Source organism: Syngnathoides biaculeatus, chromosome 1 (assembly GCF_019802595.1).
Source record: "Syngnathoides biaculeatus isolate LvHL_M chromosome 1, ASM1980259v1, whole genome shotgun sequence".
NCBI lineage: Eukaryota > Metazoa > Chordata > Actinopteri > Syngnathiformes > Syngnathidae > Syngnathoides > Syngnathoides biaculeatus.
The window spans coordinates 7,372,642-7,393,226 of NC_084640.1; the positions used below are offsets into that span (position 1 = coordinate 7,372,642).

Sequence of the window (20,585 nt, forward strand, 5' to 3'; positions counted from 1 at the left end):
TAAATGAAATAAAATGACTTTATTGTTCAGCTGTGTCACAACCTCGTCTCCGACAGAAACAGCAGAACTCTCAACTTGCTCGTCGACCTGGCGACCTTTTGACAGTGCCAACCAATTTTCCATCAGACACCCAACGATAGCATACAAAATAGTAACCTACCAGGTGAATGTATATAAAACTTCTCTAGATTTATCCCCAACAAATCCCACAATTTGATCTCTTTAGAACATGTGACATTGACAGTTTATATTTAAAGAAGCACATATTTAGAATGCATCATCCTCCATTTTTGATTATAAAAAAAACTACACAATGTTACATTTTAAGTCAGAGTACAACTGATTATTAGTGTTCTACACATTCTTCCATAAACCAAAGAAACATTGTATATCACTATAACTTAACACTACATGTAATATACGTAAAAAAAAAAATGAAAAAAAAAAAGACAGATGATTAGCATTGAAGACAAAATTAAGATGGCTAGTGTGAAGGCAAGCTGGGTCAGTACCATAACAAAGAATGAATAATACAAAACAAATAAAAATAAAAAAATAGAATACAAAAAGTAGAACTGAAACGGGATAATACAGGCAAGGCTAAAACATGTTACCAACTTTAAGTCCAACTGGTGTGCACTCAACCAAACCGGTAACCTGCTCCAAGACCCCCACCTTTGTGATGTCACATCCATTGCAGTTAATTCAAGCCCCTTTCTCCCAACACCCTGATCCCCCCCACCCCACTCCTCAACTTACTAAAACACTCCCATGGCAACCATCTTCTTTATTTTCTGGTGTCAGGCACTTTCCAAGACCCCTTGTTCCTTCCCATACCTTCACAACTTTACACAGCCAATCAAAATGCTGCTTCAGACCATCCAGGTTACAGGCCAATCACAATGGCAGGCTCGATCAAAAACAACTGCGAAAGAACACAGGACAACATTTCATCTGAGATGCCAATGATATTGCTTTTAAACATATAAATTGGACAGTTATGGATTGGGGGGTGGGGGGATGGAAGTAACGCTCACCAATCCTACAGGTCGGTGTCAAACCAGGCCAGCTGGTTGCTGTCCATCAGGTCCTGGCTGTGACCGAGGTCTGGAAGGGGATCAGTGTGATGGCCCAGGTCGGGCAGAGCGTCGGCGTGGTAGTCGGCCCCCTCCATCATGGGGTCCAGCAGGGTATCCTGACCGTAGCCTGCGGGAAAGGCACGGTACGCTCCATCTGTGATAGGAGGGAAGGGGGCATCAGTATCGTCTGTTAAGTCTATAAACGGCTGCATTAACACCCGCAAGCTCAAAACTAAATTTACTTGTATGTTAAATAAATAAAGAGAAAGCGCTCACCATCCTGCCTGTAAGCTAGAGGGTCTCCCTGAGCCCCCATATCCAGTCCAAGATCTCCAGCCTGGAAGGAAAAAAAAAAAAAAAGCATTTGTGCTCGTTGCATGTGTAAATAAATACTCGAGAGTTTTGACGTGTACACAGATTGTGTATGCACCTCATTCCAGGCCAAGGGCTCAGTTCGGAACAAAGAGCTGGTGAGCTCCACTGACAGACGTTTCTTGTAGTCCTGCGGCTTGTCTTCAGACATGCGGAACAGTACGGCTGCAGCATAGGTGGCTGCGCAAGGAGGAAGAGTTAATTGACAATATGACCCGTAAGAAGGTTGTCCGGTTCACGTGGGAGGCAAATCCACATACCAACACCCTCGTTACGAGAGTGCAGCAGCTCCGTGAGCGGCGCGGTGGCTCCCTCGGCTTCGATGGCCTCTGCCGCCTCTTTGTCCTGAGCCAGCTCGCACAGCACGCCGGCAGCCACACGCTGGATGTTCTCCACTGGGGAATACAGCAACTGGACAGAACCAGAACCGATTTTAAGATTATTAATGACAAAATACATCCATTAACATGAATGCTATGTGACTCGCTGAAATTTGATTTTTAATTCACCTGCACAAAGAGTGGAATGGTGTTAAGTCCTCTGATGACAATTCTGTTGTGGACGTCCCGCGCCAGGATGTGGAGGGCTCCAGTGCAACCTTCCACGATTTCTTCCATACGCACACCTTCCTGTATATGGGATCACACGGGCGAAACTTGCAAAAAGTTTGAACGCCTGCAGTATGGCTGGACGATGGAGTGATTTGATCTAGTCATTCAAATTTGTCAGGATAACTTACTTTTTTTTTTTTTAAAGTTCAAATCGTATCCACACTGAGACATCCTACATCAGCCAACAACATGGCTGCGAACATACAGCAGCTAGTTTACAAAAGCAGTCACTGTCGCCAACTTATCATTTTGGAGTGACTCTTGAGGACTATTGGGTATTTTTGAAAAACATGACTAGCGACTTTAACTGCAACGAGGAAACAGAAATGAGCAGGATAATTTTCACACTGTAGGTGTAGAAGTACTTGCAATACAGTCCCCATTTACATTATAAGTTGCAAAAGCAGTGTTTTATTAGAATGCTGGAAATTTTTGACCTAAGTTATGTACTTTTAGTGCACCAACCTAACAAAGCAGTTCGATGGCTCAATTTATGTTAGGTTGCCAATCATTTAATTGTGTAGACGGTACAGCCTCTCTTTTAATCGCAGAACCTATGTTCCAGAAAACTGTAGTAATAAATTAAATCTGTAAAGTAGGTTCAAATATGCAATATATTGGCAAGTTTCATTTATGCAAGAGGTGCAGTTATTTTATTATTCCACTAGAGGTCCCCATCCACACACGCCAAGTGCCCATGTGAACAGGATGCTTTATGCGTTAAACTGTAAAAGCTGGAGGGATTATTGTACAATCATATTTTTACGAAAAGTAAATTTTTATTTGTAAAGGATTATTTTTTTTCCATTAGGAATTATGATTATTTCAGTGGAAGTTAAGGCTGTGGAAAAACTGCATGGAAAAATGCGAGAGGTCTGTTATCAGGAAAAATGAGATAGGGAAAGCACAAGTTGAAAGCTGTCACTTTTGCATAAGCTAAGTGGGGAAAATTTGATTAAAATCAGAAATATTATTATTGAGATGGAAAAAAAAAAAAAACTGTATATTTTGGAGTCGTATCGTCCAGTCCTACTACACAAGAAATACTTTTTCTGCAGGTCTGGGTACCCACCACAAACTGTTGCTGGTTCCCTCCCATGCTGGTGCGCCTCTGGGTATCTTGGTGAGCTCTGACAAGCAACTGGACCAGGCGTGGAATGGCTCCCTGCTCTCGAAGAGCGCTGTGATTGGCCGGGCAAAGGGCCAGATTGCGAATCAGACCGACTGTCGCCTAGTTAAAAAAAAAAAAAAAAAAAAAGGGGGGGGGGTAAAGAGACACACATTTGAAACCCGAATCAAAACTGGAGGAGGGGGGGGGATAAATCTGGTGGCAAGTTAAAAGGTACCAGACCTTGATAAGTGGCCAGTGGGACGGGGGGTGCAGTAGTTTGACAACCACAGGCAAGCCGTAATGAAGGCGGACGGCGTTCTGGGCCATCTCGGCATCCTGGTGGCGCGAGGTAAGGTGCCGCAGTGCGCAGACGGCCGGCTCTGTGATGTCCTCTCTGTCGCCTGCCCTGAGGACTGTCCTCACAAGGGCCTCGATTCCTCCAACCTGATAAGGGTCACAACGTTTGGAAGATTAGGTCAGTGGTTCCTAACCAGTACTGCCAGATCCCATCCACCCCAAACCCATTTTTTATGCATATAAATATGCATAAATGCAATATGCAAGTGAAAGAAATGACTAAGAAAAAGTGTCATACCTGGCAGACCATAAGTTTGTTACTATAGTTGTTGCAGGTCAAGTTGGAGAGGATGCCGGCCGCACAGGTCACGACGTTGATGTCATCGCTTCCTAGCAACTGGACCAGGGTCCCCAGAAGACCCTCCATTCCCTCCTACAGGAAGTGGAGTCACATTTACGTCACACTTTGTTAATTGCATTACTGACAAGAAAGTAGCATCCAAGAAGACTGAATGTGTTGTACCTGTTTAGTGGCAGCGTCTGAAAGGTTCCTCAGAGTCCACAAGCAGTTCTGGACCAAACGCTGGCTAGGGTCAGTCAGATGGAGTCCCAAAGCCTGCATCCCTCCTACACACAGAAAAGCAACCAAAACAATTGTATTTATCATACACAATACTATCTATTATTGTAGGCGCAAAATACAAATCCGAAACCTGAAGAAAAAAAAAAAAAAAAAATCCCCATTTATTTTTCCGCCTGGAAGATGAACTTACCAGCTTCGACTATTGCAGGTTTGTTGCTGGAGCAAACGGAGAGGACCTTGAGCACTCTGCTTGTGGTCCATAACAGTTTCTCATAAGTGAAGGTCCTCATGATGTTGACCAGAGCTTGGGGGCCACCACTGGCCAGAATGATCAACTGCAACAATGACAGGTTTACATTTAAATGATCTGAAAGTATTCTGACATCTTGTCTTATTTTGAATATGTTACCAATCTCTTTACAAATCTGCAATAGTAAACATAGAACAAACCAAATCTATAAAGAAAAACACTTTAATCAATACCTTGCTTTCCTGGTTGCCATAAGCAAGAATCTGTAGGCAGTCCGTTGTGATGGCAAGGAACTTGACGTTGGTGTTGGACAACAAGGCCACCATCTTCTGGAGTCCTCCGGCCAGGCGAACGGCCATCTTTGCTCCTTCTTGGTGCAAGAGGAGGTTATGGAGGGTGGTGATGGCGTAGAACAACACACTGTCCACTGGTGAACTGAAAGACAGTTCATAACATTTTACAAACAACATATATATAAGATTCAAATGGCCACTCTTCTTTTTGTAGGGGCATTGAACTATTAGAAAGTTAGCATGATAGTTGTTAAATGGATACAATTATACTGTTACAATCATTTTATAACAATAAAATACACAAACGCCTGCACAAAAGTGCATTTCTGGGGCACAACACACTGCATGCTTGGGATGATTCCCCCCACAAACTTGGACACCAAAATGCCTTCTGCTGAGCCGCGATCTTCTAACGCCATTTCCATTTAGATTAGTTTGGCCCAGTTATGAGCCTAAATGACAACTGAAATGTGCCAGATGGTCTACCTCCTCAGAGCTTGCACTTAGCTGAATTTCTTTAACAAAACTACTAATGACTGCACTACTTGTGAAATCCACACACGGGGATATGGACTGTAATTAGTGTAAACAGTATAACCATTAGTTAGTTAATTAGAACTTCACCTTTTCTACCAACTTTAAAAACATTAAAATCATATTAAAAAAAACATTTCAAACATATTAGAAAAATGGTAATTGTAAACTGCATAAAATGTATACAAAATAGCATAGATATAATAATGTCCTGTGCTTTTCAGAGGCAGAGCCAGGTTGGATGGTGTGTGAGACTGGGTCTGCTTTTGAGTGTGTAGGTGTGAGCTATGGCAAACATCAGTTCCATGAGTGGCTTTGTTTGTCAGCTTGCCTTCGTTCTCCCAGTGTTTACATCTGTGGCTGCCTCCCCCCGCCCCCCACAACGTGAAGGAATGACAGTAAGTTAAAGGGAGAATGTGGTTTTCAAACTGCTAGAAATATTTAAACAAAACCCCCTGCCCGCCAAAAATGGCTATTTGCTCACGTCTCCCGTCACTCCACATTGACTGGCTTTCCTTGTCCCTCTGTGCCAAGTTCTAAAATAATATCATAAAAAGAGTCCGTAGATGGGTCAGAAATTACATTTTTTTCAAAAGTTAATTTTAATATTCAAGTGTCAAGCCAAAGATAATTGCAAATTGTATCTTTAACTGCAAAAGTCTGGAAAACAGCAGGGGGTGAAAACTAACCACTGTTTGGGGGAATTCTCTAGTCTAGTGGTTTCTCTTGCTATATAGCTATTTAGCCCCTCAGGAAATACGTTTGGGGGGCAAAATGCACTTATATTACACCTCCATTAGTTACTTACCCAAGCATCTTAACCAGAGCGGGGATCCCTCCAGACTTGAAAATGGCAAGGAGGCCTTCTCGGTGGTGGGAAAGGTTGTGCAAGGTTCCGGCAGAGCAGCGAGCGGTTTCCACATCACCGGTGTTTTGCATTGCTCGGACGACTGCTGAAACCATCTGTGGTGAACGCATCAGAGCGTGGCGCGAGGCCTCCTTCTTTGACAACTGGTGCACCATTACAGCTGCCTTGTTCACTACAACCTGGGGAGGGAAGGTAATGGTAAGCGATGATAGAGTTTTTGCTGTTGAGTCTAGTCTGCTTCTACTTACCTGGTCCTCATCGTTGAGCAGTTTCGTAAGCTCGGGGATGGCACGAGTGGCCAACTCGGCATCATCTTGGTAGTTAATGAGGTTGACCACAGCGTGCTTGAGCATCTGAGAAGGTTCAGCCAGGCGCTGCACTGCGGTGGGATTAGTGGCATCAAGCTGTGTTGGCGGAATCTGGATACCTTCCTCTAAGGTTTCAGGGAACATGGCCGCACGCACCCGCTGGGCACGAGTCATGGCATAGCCTTCGATGTCTGCAGTAGAAAAAAAAAAAATCATTACAACAAAAATAACGACAACAACTTATTAGGACAAACTTTGAGCTAAATGATTCACGGTGATCCACACCTGTGGTTTCAGGGGTGAAGGGCTGGTTGAACTCCCAGTCGTACAAAGTCGGATCATCCTCCTCAACATCAGGGTTTCCTTTCCCACTCAAAGACGGTGCTGTGGTGGTGACTCCAGACTGAATGCCCGAGTCCAGGTAAGACTGCTGCTGCCACTGGCTCACTGCAGCCTTACTGTCTCCCATTGCCATGTCCAACTCCATCAGATCAGCTAAAGACAGGGGGGGGGGGGGGGGGGCCTTGTTACTTTAAAAAGCTGCAAATCTTGCAACGTGGCTGAACTACATGGAAATGGACAGTTGCAAGCAAATCACTGTTGCAATGTGATACCTGGCATTATTATCAGGGTGGAGCGAATAACTTTGAAGAACCACCCACAATATTTTATTAAACCACATACAAGGAAAAAGCGGATTGCACTGGCTGCTGTAGCTATTAATTTCTCTGTCATCACAAGTTTATAAAACGGAAAGAGATGGTGATTGGCGCATTTGTTTTCATAATGATAAAGGTGCGTCTTGACAATATTATTTGACAGGGTGCTGCAATCTCATAAAAATTCTTTATAACACTTCCCTTTTTAAAAAGCCGAATTACAGTATCAAGTTTAGCTAAGAATTTTTTTTTTTTTTTTACATCACACACCTATAGACCTCTGATAGCCTGGTACCCCTCAAATGTATTTTAATGCTGTTGTGGAGCTTGTGAGCCATATCATATTAAAAGTACGTGAACACACATCAAGCCTTACACGAACGTCCTCTCCTGACCACCGGTGACCAACACTTTTTTCCCCTCAATTTGCTTTTTATAATCCAGTCGCCCCAATCAACTTGTTTTGTCACCCCTGCAGTAACGAACGTATTCACTTGCATCTGAGTTGACAAGCTAAAGCCAATTGATCGTAAAAAAAATAAAAAAAAATAAAAAAATTTGCCATGCAGCGGAATCGGAATACATTTTATTGCAGTAGGCTGACAGCGCAATGATTAAAGAGCAAATTTGCCTGATCCGTGCATTACGTGTTGTCTCTCAGCAGTTTTCTCTCTCCCATGCCGCTGACATTTTTCGTTTCTTTGATCACCCTGCCGTTAATTAGACAACTGATACTTACTTTTTTAAAACAGAGTCAAGAGTAAGGAAAAGGAATGATGTGATAAAGTAAACCACTTCAGCTACCCTGCCATATTATTTAAAGAGCAATGTGACAAGTGGATGGCATTTCTGCGGAATTTTTCAAAAAAAAAAAAAAAAGAAAATCATGGAAGAAGCACTTCAAACGCTTCTAAATATCTCCATAAATTCACAGAAACAAAAAGAATATTAAGGTAGATGACCTATTCAACAACATCCTGCTCTTGTCACAAATCTTCGATTTGCAAAATGTGACTTTTAGGGGCAGTGACGCTGTCTGAAATGTCACAGTAATTTTGACAATATGGAGAACCACTTGAAATTTCAAATCATATTCTAAATTTTTTTTATTGGTGTACATTTTTAACCAAAACCTCTAATCTGAATAGAGAAGTGGTTATCCAAGCAGCAGATGAAATGAAAATTGAGGACATATGTTGAAAAAAAAGAAAAAGAAAAAAGAAGTTACACCGATTGATTTCGAAAGTGTGGCGATACACAAAAGCAGTTCCCAAAGAGGCCTTTTTTCTCGAAGCAAAAAAAAAAAAAAAAAAAAAAAAAACTAAATTTCTTCAGAGCTCTTTTTGAAATTTTTGGTGCATTGTCATCTAGTTGAAGTGGCTATTCCAATCACATCATTTTTGGGAAATCTTGTCAGACTTCCAATTTTATGAATGCCCTGTGTCACTATTTAAGTGACACGTCTGGCAAGACTGGTAGAAAAAGATGCAGTTGGTGGTTTTGTGTAATGATATAGAAACTTAACAGATTGACCGGGACACATTAAGATGCCAGTAATGAAAAGTTATTACAAGTACTCATACTCAGTCTGAAAAAACATATTCTTTAAGAGTGCCAGAAGATTGTTTGTTTTTCAAAACTTACACTGGGTAGCCATTGTTCTCGCCTGCCCTCGGCCTGCACAGCAGCTAGGTCTGTGTAGGGGGGGAAAAAAAAGAAGAGAAAAAAAAAAGACACAAAAATGAAGTCACACACAGGAAATAATAAGGATTGGATCGATAAGGCGTTCAACTTGGTGAAGTTCCATTCGATCGCAGTTTCTCTGTTGGAAAAACACTGCCCTTTGCACCAATTTACCTGCCCCAGGTCCCACCACTTCAAACGACTGCTTTGCTCGCTAAAGTAGCTGAAAGGGTGGGGGGAATGCCGAGTCTCCACCTACAGCCGAGAAAGTAAAGCGGTGGGTATTTCCAGGCCCGAACTAGCACAATTCACCATTCAGCTGCAAAGCACTTCAAAGGCATATTTCTCCCCCTCCCCCGTACCACGGCCAAGTTCCGACCTAGCAGACTCCCCTGCCTGCCTGGCTTTCCGATGACAAACTACCTCCTCCTCCGCTCCGCTTTTGCTTCCATGACTCCACCTCTCACGGTGGGGACGAACTACACACGTAAGAGTCAACCGAAACAAACCCCCCACAAAGAAGTTTACCAAGCACACCGGGCTTTGAATTGTGCGGCATTTTTTTTTTGTTAATCGCCATTAATGGCGTTACGGTAATTCTCATTAGCCCCACCGCTTACCTCGAACGTGCTAACCGCCAGCAGGCTAACTAGCAAACGTAAACAAACACAACTGGAAGCTTCAGTGTCAAATAATAGAGGAGGTATCTTAAAAGTGACACAAATATGAAGTGTTAGTACTGCAAAACGAGACAAGTGCTGCAAACGTGATTCGCTAACAAGAATTATTTCCAATTTTCTTAGCTTAGCTAGCCAGGACGTCAGAAAAGTAGATCCGGGCGCCACCACACTAAACCTGCCGTGCTGCCAGCCAAAAATCAGAAAACCTCACCGGAGCCCCCTCCCAAGCCAAAGAGGATTTTCTCCTAGGAACGGCAAAGTGACACGGTGTAAATAGGTCATATGCGAATGATAGCAAACAAGATATCCATTACCAGAATCCAGTGGCACCTCCGTTATTCCTGTTCTGCTTGGGGGAGGAAAAAAAAATCTCCTTCAGCTTGGGTGAAAAATTTGAAGGGCTGCTAAGTGAATCAGCCGAGCAAGTCCGAACCACACCCGCTCTTCCTCCGCCAAAGCTAGTGCTTCCGCTTGCTCGATAGAGCAACAAGATGGCGAGGGACGAAATTACATGTATTCTGCCGCAATCGGAAAAGTAGTGCGTCGTTAAAGTTATCGCCTTAGAATCATTATGCAACTAAGAGATACTTGTCGCCAAATTAAAATATATTTTTAAAGTATAGCCTTTGACAAACAAAACTAGAAGACGCGGTTGCTGGGCCGGTTGAAGAGGGCGCGTCGCACTCATTAGAATGGAATGTGACTCATTAATGACTTAATTAAGAAGTCCATGTTATTTACAGTACATGATACTGGGCAATATTTGAACTTGGTTGTCAAAAAAAAAAAAAAAAGACAGCGATACAAATTACAAGTGGAAAAATTACCAAATTTTTTAATTCAATGAAAGAATCTTTTGTGACTTGGTGAAAGAACGGTGGTTATTTTTAACCAAGTGTACTGTATTTGACAACTAGTGTGTTACTTTTGCAATATTCTAGAGAATATGGGATCAAGGAAATTTGCATGTCAGTCATTCAACAGAGAAAATAATTACAGAGGTGTCTGTATTTTAGTCAAGGACCGCAACGGTGCTGCAAAAGGTATATCATTTTGTGTAATTCAGTTATCATTACAGCCTCTTTAATGGAATTGCTAGAATAACATCCTCCCATCGATTTTATGAGTCGCTCATCCTCATGAGGGTCACAAGGCAGACCCACCTGTCATCGGTACACCTTGAACTGGTTGCCAGCCAATTGCAGCTATGACAACATAAATGTCTTATTAATAACAAAAACAGCTGAACGCTCTAATTCATAAAAAGTCCTCATAACAAAAGCTGCAGGGTGTCATGAAAAAAACACACTGACATATTTACAGCAGTAAGCAATCACTTTTTTTTGTGAGTAAATTGCAGCACCTCACTGTTTAATAATCATACCAATTGTTTTTCCTTTCTCGTATTCAAATGATTAGCATTACTCTATAAAATGAGACACCCGATCGATAAATGCGAATAAATACCTTTTATTTAACTGCTGAACGGGTCTGATTATACAAACCCCAACACAGAGCTCTGAAATAACAGGACCAATCAGCAAGACGATGACTGTACATTCTCGATGTGACCCTACCAAGCTGACACCCCCTGGCCACCCACCCACGGCTCTGCCTGTTGAAACCACTGCTGCGTCATTCTGGACGGGTAAAGCTCACACACCTTTTGCAGTTCCTGTGTATCATTTTGGGAGCTCGGTCAAATGTTAAATTGTGTGTCGTGCTAGACTTAAGTCCAATATTTTTTTTTGTCCATGTTTATAGTTTGTGGTGGGGTATAGTGTGTTTCAAAGTGTAGTGTAGTGAGCATAGTCTTTTTGTTTGTGTGTGTTGTAAATATAACTCCAACATCCACGAGTAGGTTGCACTTATGTCCTTAATGTTCTGTTTCACTCTCTCTCATACAAACAGACTTTCACACGCACACAAATGTGTTTCTCCCTTTTTAAAAAAAACAAAACAAAAAATACACTATTGTTCCAGGCAATAATTTTTGTTCTCAATCGCTTCCTCTGCCTAAGCCACTGACCAAATCCTATCATCTAAGTGCAGTTTCTTCAACATCCTTCAGCAGTTACTACAATTAAAAAAAAAAAAAATCAAAACCACAAACTGAACCATCACAATTAATGGATGGATATACATCTTCACTACTAGTCTCGCAATGAATATTTTCAAAACAAAATTCCAGCCTTCACCCCCACATTGGTCCCTCATACCCATGTAACCATCCTTGACATGTCCCACCCTCAGTGTAACAGCCAGGTAAGAGAGGTAGGTGGGGTTGGGAGGGTGGAGGGTAGGTTTTGGAAGAGGGGATGAAGAGAGGACACAAGTCTTCACATGGAGAGTTTAAGAGAACGAGAAGAAGAAAAAAAATGAGGTCTCCACATTTTCCTTTCCCCTACGTCCCCCTTGCATATCTATGTGTCAGAATAGAGGGAGGGAGGGCAAAAGATGCAGAGGGTGATTACGGTGGAGGAGAGAAGAATGGTGGACAAAGTGTGTTGGTCTTCATGTGTGTTGGCCGTCGGTGGCGGGGGTCTCGTTGGCATTCGGCAAGTCCAAGTCAGTCTCTCGGTTGGATATGCGGTCCAGCTCCGCCTGGACGTCGCTCAGGCCCAATTTCGAGCCTGCAGCCGCGGCGGAGAAACACAGGTCGTTACACGTTTTGCTCCGGAGAAAAGCCACCTCTTCCTTCTTTCAAGCATGCAGAATCACATTATCAGTCAGTGCAATAATTACCACATATCCAAGTCATTAAGCTGCAGGGGGGCACAATTACACATGTTTTAAATTAGGGCTGGATGCAATATACTCGTGCAATATATGCTATTTGAAGTAGAGGTCAAATACCGTTCAAAGATGTGATCTGATGTATTATGTAACCACACAGTGGATCTTATTAATTGCATTTTATACATTGTAATGTAATACCTTTATACTTGTGCATTATTTATTACAAAATCACCCTGGACGCTAACAAAATATCAATGCACCAATATTGCCTCTGATCGCAACTAATTAAAAAAAAAAATGCTAATGAAAATAGTCAAATTGTGTTTGGGACCTTCTTTAACTGGCTAGCAAATTATCCATATTCTGGATTGATATCGGATTTTTTAAAAGTTGTTTCCCATACTCCAACATTTCAACACTTTTAAAGTGCTGTATTTTTTTTTTTTTAAATACTTTTGTGACCAGCCAGCCATAATTGGAATCATGTGAACCGTGTATGGCACAAGTGAATCTACAACAAATACAATGCAACATGCTCTAAAAAAAAAAAAAGGTAAGATGTTGCTTACATTTTAAAACTAACCCTTTTTTGGAAAAAAAAAAAAATCTAATATGCTAAAGCGCCAAGTTCTTATTTTAAATATTGGCTGCAGTATTGCTCATATGGTGGGTGCAGCTCTGGTGCGCTCCTTCATGCTGGGATGGTGATAAAAGGTTCAGCAAGAAAACAGAATTCTCAGAAAATAAGAGCAAATATGCGAGCAGCAATAATCAGAGAATGCGTTGCTCGCACACACCTTATCGGGGCCAACATCCTCTGACTGGGGCGCGCACATACACAAGTTGTGAAGGATGTTAACAGTGAGATTGGATAAAGACGAGGTATGTGATCAAAAAAACGAGGGGCCATTTTTCACGATTCTATTGTGTAATGGATACAAGGAGAATAGAAGTGTGATAATGTTGCAAAATATTAGGGCTTGGGAGAGAGGAGTGAAAAGTCAAAAGATGAGGGATGAGCAATGACTGAGGATTGTGGGAGGACTGGATGCTGACTTTTTGGTCATATAAGCTAAACGTCACAGAAACCACAAAGCGCAGGTGTGCGGATGTTCTCACCTGACTTGCGCACTGTCCCCGGGGTGTTGTTCCCACCCCCTGGCGTTCCCGCTCCTCCTGTCCCCGTTTTCTTTGTCAGTAAACTGTTGAAGAAGTTGGCCAAGACGCCCTCACTGGTTTGACCTGCAGAAAACATGATTGAACCACGTGAAAACACCAAACTGCCGCGATCCTGCTGGCAATTATTACACCGCAGCGTGACGCGGCACACCTGATTGTGGCATGGCGTTGGCAACGTTGGCGGCCGCAGAACGGTTGCTCGTCCGCGGTGAACCGGTGGGTGCTCTGGTTGTCGTGTCCTATGCAGAAAACGATTCCGCTCACAATCGTGGACTTTTTGTGGGTTAGGTCCAGGAAGGAAAAATGAAGTACTCTTACCACTGGTCGCCCGACAGTAACAGCGGGCTGTTTGGCGAGCAAAGACTACAGTAAAGAGTAAAATATACATAATCATGTTAATGTTAGCACATATCATGTAAACAAACGACATGTACAATTGAAATCTTTGAGTACCTGCAATTTTACCAGAAACACTTGATCATCTTCGGCTTGAATCTCCTTTTCGTGGACAATCTGATGAGACATACGAAAACTGTTTCAAACTGGTACAATAGCTTCAACTGGCATGAACCCTTTGAGGACAATGGTTATGAAATACAAGAACGCTTGTGTCATATCATATGAATTCATGCCTTATCCTTGCACATCTACAAATATTATATCCTGCAAAACTTCAATATTTTTTGGCACTCATTTCAGAATGTGAAACCCGTGCATTACGTATATGCCGGTATATTCATTACACAGAGTGAAATACAGTATTTCAAGCCGTATTATTTCTCACCAAATTAATAATTCTGGATTACGGATAATTGAAAGGCCAAAAATTCTGTCTGTTAAAATTCAAATACGGTGAAAAAATTGTCAATATTGAAAAGTCATTGTGTAACACACTTACAAGCTAACTCGAAACATTTGTCAAGGTTTCCTAAACGCATGGTAGCCCGCGAGGACAATTTAAGGCGCCCGCGAGGAAGTGTTAAAACAACACAGCTTTAAATTTTGAATCTGACTTCCTTATGTTATTTACATTTTTAAAATACCTGTAATGTCACAGCACACAAAAAATGTAAACGAAAATATTTCAGGTATGCATAATGAACTATAACTGAAGTTTGCTGCAAACAAGTCATGTAGCCCTACGTACAATCAGTTCTCACGAAGTATCCCTCAGCCTCAAAAGGTTGATGACCCCTGGTTTAGACAGTCTCTCTCAATCTGGGTCAGTAAATGTCAATGTCTGAAGAAAGACGTTTTTTTTTTCTCATGGCATTTTATTTGGATAAGGTCAATTACCTTTCTAACTGGTGGTTTGACGATTACGTCCTCAAACCCGTCATTCGTCTTTATTGTCTGGAAGTTCTCGTGAAGTATCGCAATCTTCTTTTCGTTGTCCCAACCTGAGGGACTGATACGGGGGGTGGTGGGATCATTACAAAAAAAAAAAAAAAAAAAAATTTACACAAGAAAAAAAAGGTGCAACCTCAAGCAGTCAATACGGCCGGTGATTACATAACAATTACAACACTTACATGAAGACTGCATCTCTTTCCACCACTTGTGCAGGGCAGTGGCATGGAAAGCCATAAAGTCTGTGGACCAGATATTTATATAGCACATCGAGGTTCTTCATCTCCTTCACTGATGTATAAATGAGAGATGCTCCATCTGACACCCCTGTCAAGGTTGTTTGCTAATATTAAAATTGAAAGTATGATGGGGAAAAAATGTACAAAAGGTAATTTTGTGCCAGTTTGGACTGTTTAAGCACATGGATCGTGCAATATGTCCTGGACCTAGTTTATAAGTAGGTATGTTGCAGTTAAGCAAGAAATGATCATGCATGTTATTTTCACATTACGCTTTAATGAACTTCAAATTTAGTAAGACATATTATGCGCTGAACCACCATATTAAAATTGAAACAGTTTTGGGAGGGAGTTTGTGCGGAATAAAGGCACAACGTTGATGTCAAGAAGGATACACTGTAGACAGAACTGTCTGATGTGAGACTGAATAAAGTCCAGGTGTTCGTCTCTGTAGTCGTGCTCCTTTTCCAACGTGCTGATGGCATCACACTGGAGGACAGACAAGTCAGTGTCAGACGGAGGGCAATGAGTGACAAATCAGCACTGATCTGCACTGAGATGCAAGCTTTTTTTTTTTTAATAAGTGAGCTCTTATAATAACAACAAAAGATCCAGATTCTGACTTAATCAATGCATCATAATACTATATAACCAAACACACAGGTCCAAACTGTGTGGAATTATTGACTACATTTATACCCCCTTGCTAAGTGCATGTACCTTAGTGCAGACCACTACCATTGGTATGCCCAGGTTGTGCGTGAGTGTGTTGTCTCCTAACGGCAGCAGCACACACTCCTCCTCATCAGCTCTCCTCTGTGGGGTCCCATCCTCCCCACTACCAGGCTCTGTGTATTCCTGAAACTGTTTTACAACTACACAGACAACATAGATGTAGTTAAAATATTCTATCTTCAGTATTTTGTTGCTCACACGTTGCACACTAGCTCCTGTTCTGTGTGTTCGCGGTCTGAGAGGCTACTTCTTGCAAACTTCAGTTGGTTAACACCCAGATTATCTATTCATCCAATTCCTACACCGTTTGTCTTTACTAGGGTCGCAGGTGAGCTGGACGCTATCCCACCTGACCTTGGGCAAGCGACGGGGTAATCCCAGGACTGGTCACCAGCCAATCACAGGTCACACATGTAGTATAGACCAACTATTCCCACAAGGAGGACAAAATATGTGCTAATGGAATTAAATATTTTCAGTTGTCGGTGGGCAGTACGACTCACGTTTTAGCTCGAGATCCCGCAGTGTTTCTGGGGGGACTCGCAGTTTGTCGACGTGTTCCCTCGCGACTGCCGCCCACTTCTGGAGCGAGTCCAGCGCGTTCCACGGCCGCGACATGTCTACCGTTATCAGCAGTAACGTGTTGCTGATCGCGTCCACCGGTACAGCGACTCCTTGTAGACCTTTGTGGTAAAGGTCTCCGTCTAACACCCATACGTTACACCTCGTGTGGTCTAAACAGAAAACACCAAAATTAGACGGGGGGCTAGGGGGGAAAGAACCTGACACAACCATACATTTTGAAGCGATACAATCAAATTGCAAACAGGAAATACTGCGAGATACCATCGATGTCGTCATCGTGCACATTGACGTAGAGATATTCTAGACCTCGTCCTTTCATGTACTCTTCAACTCCTTGTAACTTGGCGACCAAGGTGGTCTTCCCCGAGCCAACTTCCCCTAAACACAAATGCACACAACATGAGAATGGACTTCCTTTTGGGTTAAGAGGTGGCTCTACAAAAGCACTTAAAGACCCATTTATTTAGGCATGTTATGTATTGTATGTTCTGTATTTCAAATCATAGATATACAGGAAAATGGAAAAGTAACTAAACATAAAGAATTGGTTGTATAATTTTTTTAGTATCACTAAAGTTATTTCATGTTGTCCTATTTCCTCGTCTTCCACTTTAGTCTGTTGATTTATTGTTGTTGTTGGTGATGTAGAAAGATAAAGATTAAATTTAATTTTCCATGTAATAAAGAAAACATGGTTGAATACATTTGTAATTGGAATCTGGATTTTATTATCAAATTTTGATTACTATGTGACGAGCTTTCCCAAATATTACAGTCTGTTAAAATAGATGGAATGGCCATGTCAAACAGGATGCAATGGAGTAAGATTTTTGAAAATTTGGAAGAAATTGAGGGTTTTTTTACGTCAGCATTTGTATGCCCTTTTCTGACATTTTGACTTCGAAAAAAAATCTGGTCAAAAAATGATAAAACATAACTTGAGATTCCTCAAAATATCATGTTTCATTTTTTCTGGTATTCAGGGAATTTCCAATATTTTTGCTATTTAAACATACAATACAGAGTATTGTGCCGCGTCTGATATTTTGGCTTGATTAGGCGTGCCATTAATTTCTTGATTAACTGTTAGCATAAGCATTGGTTATGAGGATAAATCCAAGAAATCAGCCCTGGGCATAAATGGTGTCCCATGTAACTGAGCGTTTGGAATAGCACGTAACACGTCACATCCGCCCACGTGGGTCATGTGACTCGTGAAAATGGCAGCGGCCCTGAAAATTCGTAATTGTCGACAAAAATCTTCTCAAAACACTTAAATGAGAGAGGATTTAACATCACATTGTCAAAATATGGAAGATATTACATGACCCATTGGATACATTGTTCATGCAAACCACTGGAATTCCCCTTTAAACTACATCAACATTTGGTTTCAGAGTAACAGTCACATTTTCAATTTCTTGAAAACATATCTGCAGACAACAAATACCTGACTTTGGAAATGCACATACATAAATGCAATATAAACGCTTCCAAGCATCACAGCGTCATTGGCTGCATTTGTATTGGTTTGAAAGCGTAACAGTTTATTGTTATTGTGTTGTCAAGGCTGCATCAATTCCTCCACTGTGCTGTATCCACTCAAGCAGACAGAGGGACTCCATGCAGCACCGATGTTTTGATTGAGATTTAACCGGGCAAGCTGCGGGCCAGTGTACCGCGCTGCACCTCGATAAACTCGCTGACTATCCAAGGCAAAGGTTTAGTTCTGCAAAGGCGACAGTACAACATAGTTCGCATCCTCTTCTCAGCATCATTTCTATTGGAACTACTAGCATGCTACAATGACTTGCAGTGTTGACTCTACGCTCTCATTAATCATAATAATTATTCTTATATGATAAAAATAATAAATACACCTATCGCAACCGACCGTCCCCTAATAGAAAGCACTACGTGACATATTGTAAGCATTCTAGCTGGTTATTCGATAACACATGTACTGTACCCACCCATAACCAGGACATTTTTCCCCGAGGGTAGCTTTGATCGTGAATGCGTTGACACTTCGCTCAGGATAGTCGACCTGAAGACACAAAGAAGCCGGTTATCCCAGGATGATTCATTATTCACGCATTCCATTGAACGACAGGTTAAGTCAGGTTAGCTTGCTCCACTGTCACCAGCTTCTGTCTGGTACTGAGCTAACCTCGTTAGCTGGCGGCTAGCTGTCAAAGCAACCTCCTCGCCGGAAGATTCCAGCTTCGGCGCCTCCAAAGCCCACCCGCTATCGATGACCTCGAATGTAAAGAAAGCTCACACGCACCATAAGTTCTGGCCGTCATCCTCCTCCGGGTTCTCCAGCGTGGTCTTCGATCCAGTTAAGGTGGAGGATAATAATGCACTCCTGCCTGTAGTCGCCATCTTCGCAGGGTTGTCACTTGTCAAGCGAGCAAAGTGCCCGGATGTAATTGGGATTGCACTACAGTGGAGTGAGCTGCACGGTGGGGCCGGGGCGTGGTCGTACCGCACAAAGATGGGGGGGGGGGGGGCTCAAAAAGACATGACCTCACCCTCAGCGTGACAAATACAACCCAACACACGCAGAGGTGCCCTAAAAGCATTTCTCTGTGCGTGCTAGTTTGTTATCTTTTATGTGGGCTTGTGTCCATGTGTCCTCATATAAAAGCTTAAAACCCAAATCGTTTGATGATACAAAGCCCATTGCACATCATCAGCTTTTGTCCAAATGTGGGTGAATGGGGAAAACAAAATATCCAAGCAGACGCATGCTCAGACTTATATTATTCGTAATGTGATGCAAATTTAATACAGGGTGGCCACAAAGTCTCTTTACAGTGCAGTTTAATAAAGGATATTACAAAAGCAGTGAATGAATGAATGAATGAATGAAGTTATGGGAAAGAGTAGTGGAGGCTAGAATAAGGTCAGAAGTAAGTATATGCAAGTATGGTTTCATGCCTATAAAGAGTACCACAGATGCATTATTTGCCTTGAGGATGCTCGTGGAAAAGTACAGAGAAGGTCAGAAGGAGCTACATTGTGTCTTTGTAGACCTAGAGAAAGCCTATGGCGGAGTACCAAGAGAGGAACTGTGGTACTGCATGCGCAAGTCTGGTGTGGCAGAGAAATATGTTAGAATAGTTCAGGACATGTATGAGGGCAGCAGAACAGCAGTGAGTTGCGCCATTGGTGTGTCAGAAGAATTGTGTATATAGAGCCCCTTCCTGCTTGCAGTAGTAATGGATAGCCAGGCGGAGTAACAATTAGAAAGATGGAGGAACGCACTGGAAAGGAGAAGAATGAAGATTAGCCGAAGTAAAACACAATATATGTGCATGAATGTGAGGGGGGAAGGAGGAAGAGTGAAGCTCCAGGGAGAAGAGATAGCGAGGGTGGACGACTTCAAATGCTTGGGGTCAACATAACAGAGCAATGGTGAGTGTGGTAAGGAAGTGAAGAAACGGGTCCAAGCGGGGTGGAACGGGAGGATGGAGCTGCCAGGGAAAAGAGAGGAAGAGCAAAGAAAAGGTTGATAGATGTTGTGAAGGAAGGTGTGAGGACAGTGGGCGTGAGAGAGGAAGATGTACAAGATAGGCTTGGATGGAAAAAGATGACACACTGTGGAGACCCCTAACGGGACAAGCTGGAAGGAAAAGAAGAAGAAGACAAAAGCACTGATTTTAGATAGGTGTACCAGATTTATCGGATATACTCAACAAGGCTTTCTCTGCTGGCTAAAACACAATAATAAGCATTGACCTATACACTTACAACCTAAAATTTGACATTTGTTCCGCAGCGGAGATAAATTCCTTGTGTGTTGTTACATACATCGTCATTAAAGCTGATTCTGATTCTGAGTGTGATGAAATTGTATTCATGTTTTCCCCAATCAATGTCATGCAAAGGTGCATGGAGGGGAGGGCCAGAGGGAAGAATTTAAATGAATTTATTTTGTAGTTTACACCGGTGTAAAAACATCAAAATGCATCCATATAACAAATCATTTAAAAGAATGAACAAATTCAGCTACTTAGGACACATGATACATATATTTAGGAAACTTCTTGCACAGTTGCCATATTTGAGAGTGCTGTATTTGAAAGGCCTTTAATCCATCCCCAGAAACTAATCTTGCTGCTGCAGGGTCTTTTTTTTTCTTTTTTTACGGACCACCAACTGGTCTCAGGTGTGCGGTCATTGCTTATTATAAAACCCCTGAAGCGCATCAGAGCCAATCAAAAGTAGAGAAGCGGGGGTGCAAAAAAAAAAAAAAGCAACACTATGCCACCCACATGTGGCCACTAGGTGACGCTGGTAGACTGCGCTGCCGGTCGAGCGGGGTCCCTGGCTGCTGCCCGCTCACCGCGGCCCCCCGGTGGAGTCAGCGGATTACAAACTCCTGTTAAGTGGCGCACCGCCCCACTCCCCGCCACCCCCACCCC

General features: G+C 42.4%; 2 protein-coding genes across 4 annotated transcripts; both read right to left on the bottom strand.

Moving 5' to 3' along the window:
- On the bottom strand, positions 1–9,800 carry LOC133493254 (catenin beta-1-like). 3 transcript variants are annotated; one of them, XM_061806446.1, is made up of 17 exons: positions 9,643–9,800; positions 8,610–8,659; positions 6,592–6,801; positions 6,247–6,497; positions 5,939–6,177; positions 4,537–4,738; positions 4,244–4,388; positions 3,994–4,097; positions 3,769–3,903; positions 3,414–3,617; positions 3,135–3,293; positions 1,961–2,080; positions 1,712–1,862; positions 1,510–1,631; positions 1,356–1,416; positions 1,038–1,233; positions 1–925 (listed from the first exon to the last, which is right to left on the bottom strand). In XM_061806446.1, exons 2-16 carry the CDS (start codon positions 8,620–8,622, stop codon positions 1,043–1,045), a joined length of 2,307 nt encoding a protein of 768 aa, XP_061662430.1. In that variant the 5' UTR covers positions 8,623–8,659; positions 9,643–9,800; the 3' UTR covers positions 1–925; positions 1,038–1,042. The 3 variants fall into 3 exon arrangements, with proteins under 3 accessions (XP_061662430.1, XP_061662591.1, XP_061662512.1); XM_061806607.1 differs by lacking the exon at positions 9,643–9,800 and adding an exon at positions 9,269–9,481; XM_061806528.1 differs by lacking the exon at positions 9,643–9,800 and adding an exon at positions 8,823–9,171.
- Positions 9,801–11,152: 1,352 nt separating this feature from the next.
- dync1li1 (dynein, cytoplasmic 1, light intermediate chain 1) lies at positions 11,153–18,630 on the bottom strand. Its single transcript, XM_061806708.1, has 13 exons — positions 18,443–18,630; positions 18,129–18,202; positions 16,417–16,533; positions 16,074–16,304; positions 15,556–15,710; positions 15,231–15,324; positions 14,779–14,914; positions 14,543–14,654; positions 13,700–13,759; positions 13,565–13,609; positions 13,398–13,485; positions 13,187–13,309; positions 11,153–11,961 (listed from the first exon to the last, which is right to left on the bottom strand). Exons 1-13 carry the CDS (start codon positions 18,538–18,540, stop codon positions 11,843–11,845), a joined length of 1,452 nt encoding a protein of 483 aa, XP_061662692.1. The 5' UTR covers positions 18,541–18,630; the 3' UTR covers positions 11,153–11,842.
- Positions 18,631–20,585: the final 1,955 nt, after the last annotated feature.

Coding starts and splice junctions, on each gene's coding strand:
- LOC133493254 (XM_061806446.1), bottom strand. Junction 3,904..3,993: donor CAGACGCTGCCACTAAACAG/GTACAACACATT, acceptor CACTTCCTGTAG/GAGGGAATGGAGGGTCTTCT. Junction 1,632..1,711: donor CTCTCGTAACGAGGGTGTTG/GTATGTGGATTT, acceptor CTCCTTGCGCAG/CCACCTATGCTGCAGCCGTA.
- dync1li1 (XM_061806708.1), bottom strand. CDS start 18,540: ATGGCGACTACAGGCAGGAGTGCATTATTATCCTCCACCTTAACTGGA. Junction 18,203..18,442: donor GATGACGGCCAGAACTTATG/GTGCGTGTGAGC, acceptor TTGTGTCTTCAG/GTCGACTATCCTGAGCGAAG. Junction 16,305..16,416: donor GCACGATGACGACATCGATG/GTATCTCGCAGT, acceptor TTTTCTGTTTAG/ACCACACGAGGTGTAACGTA.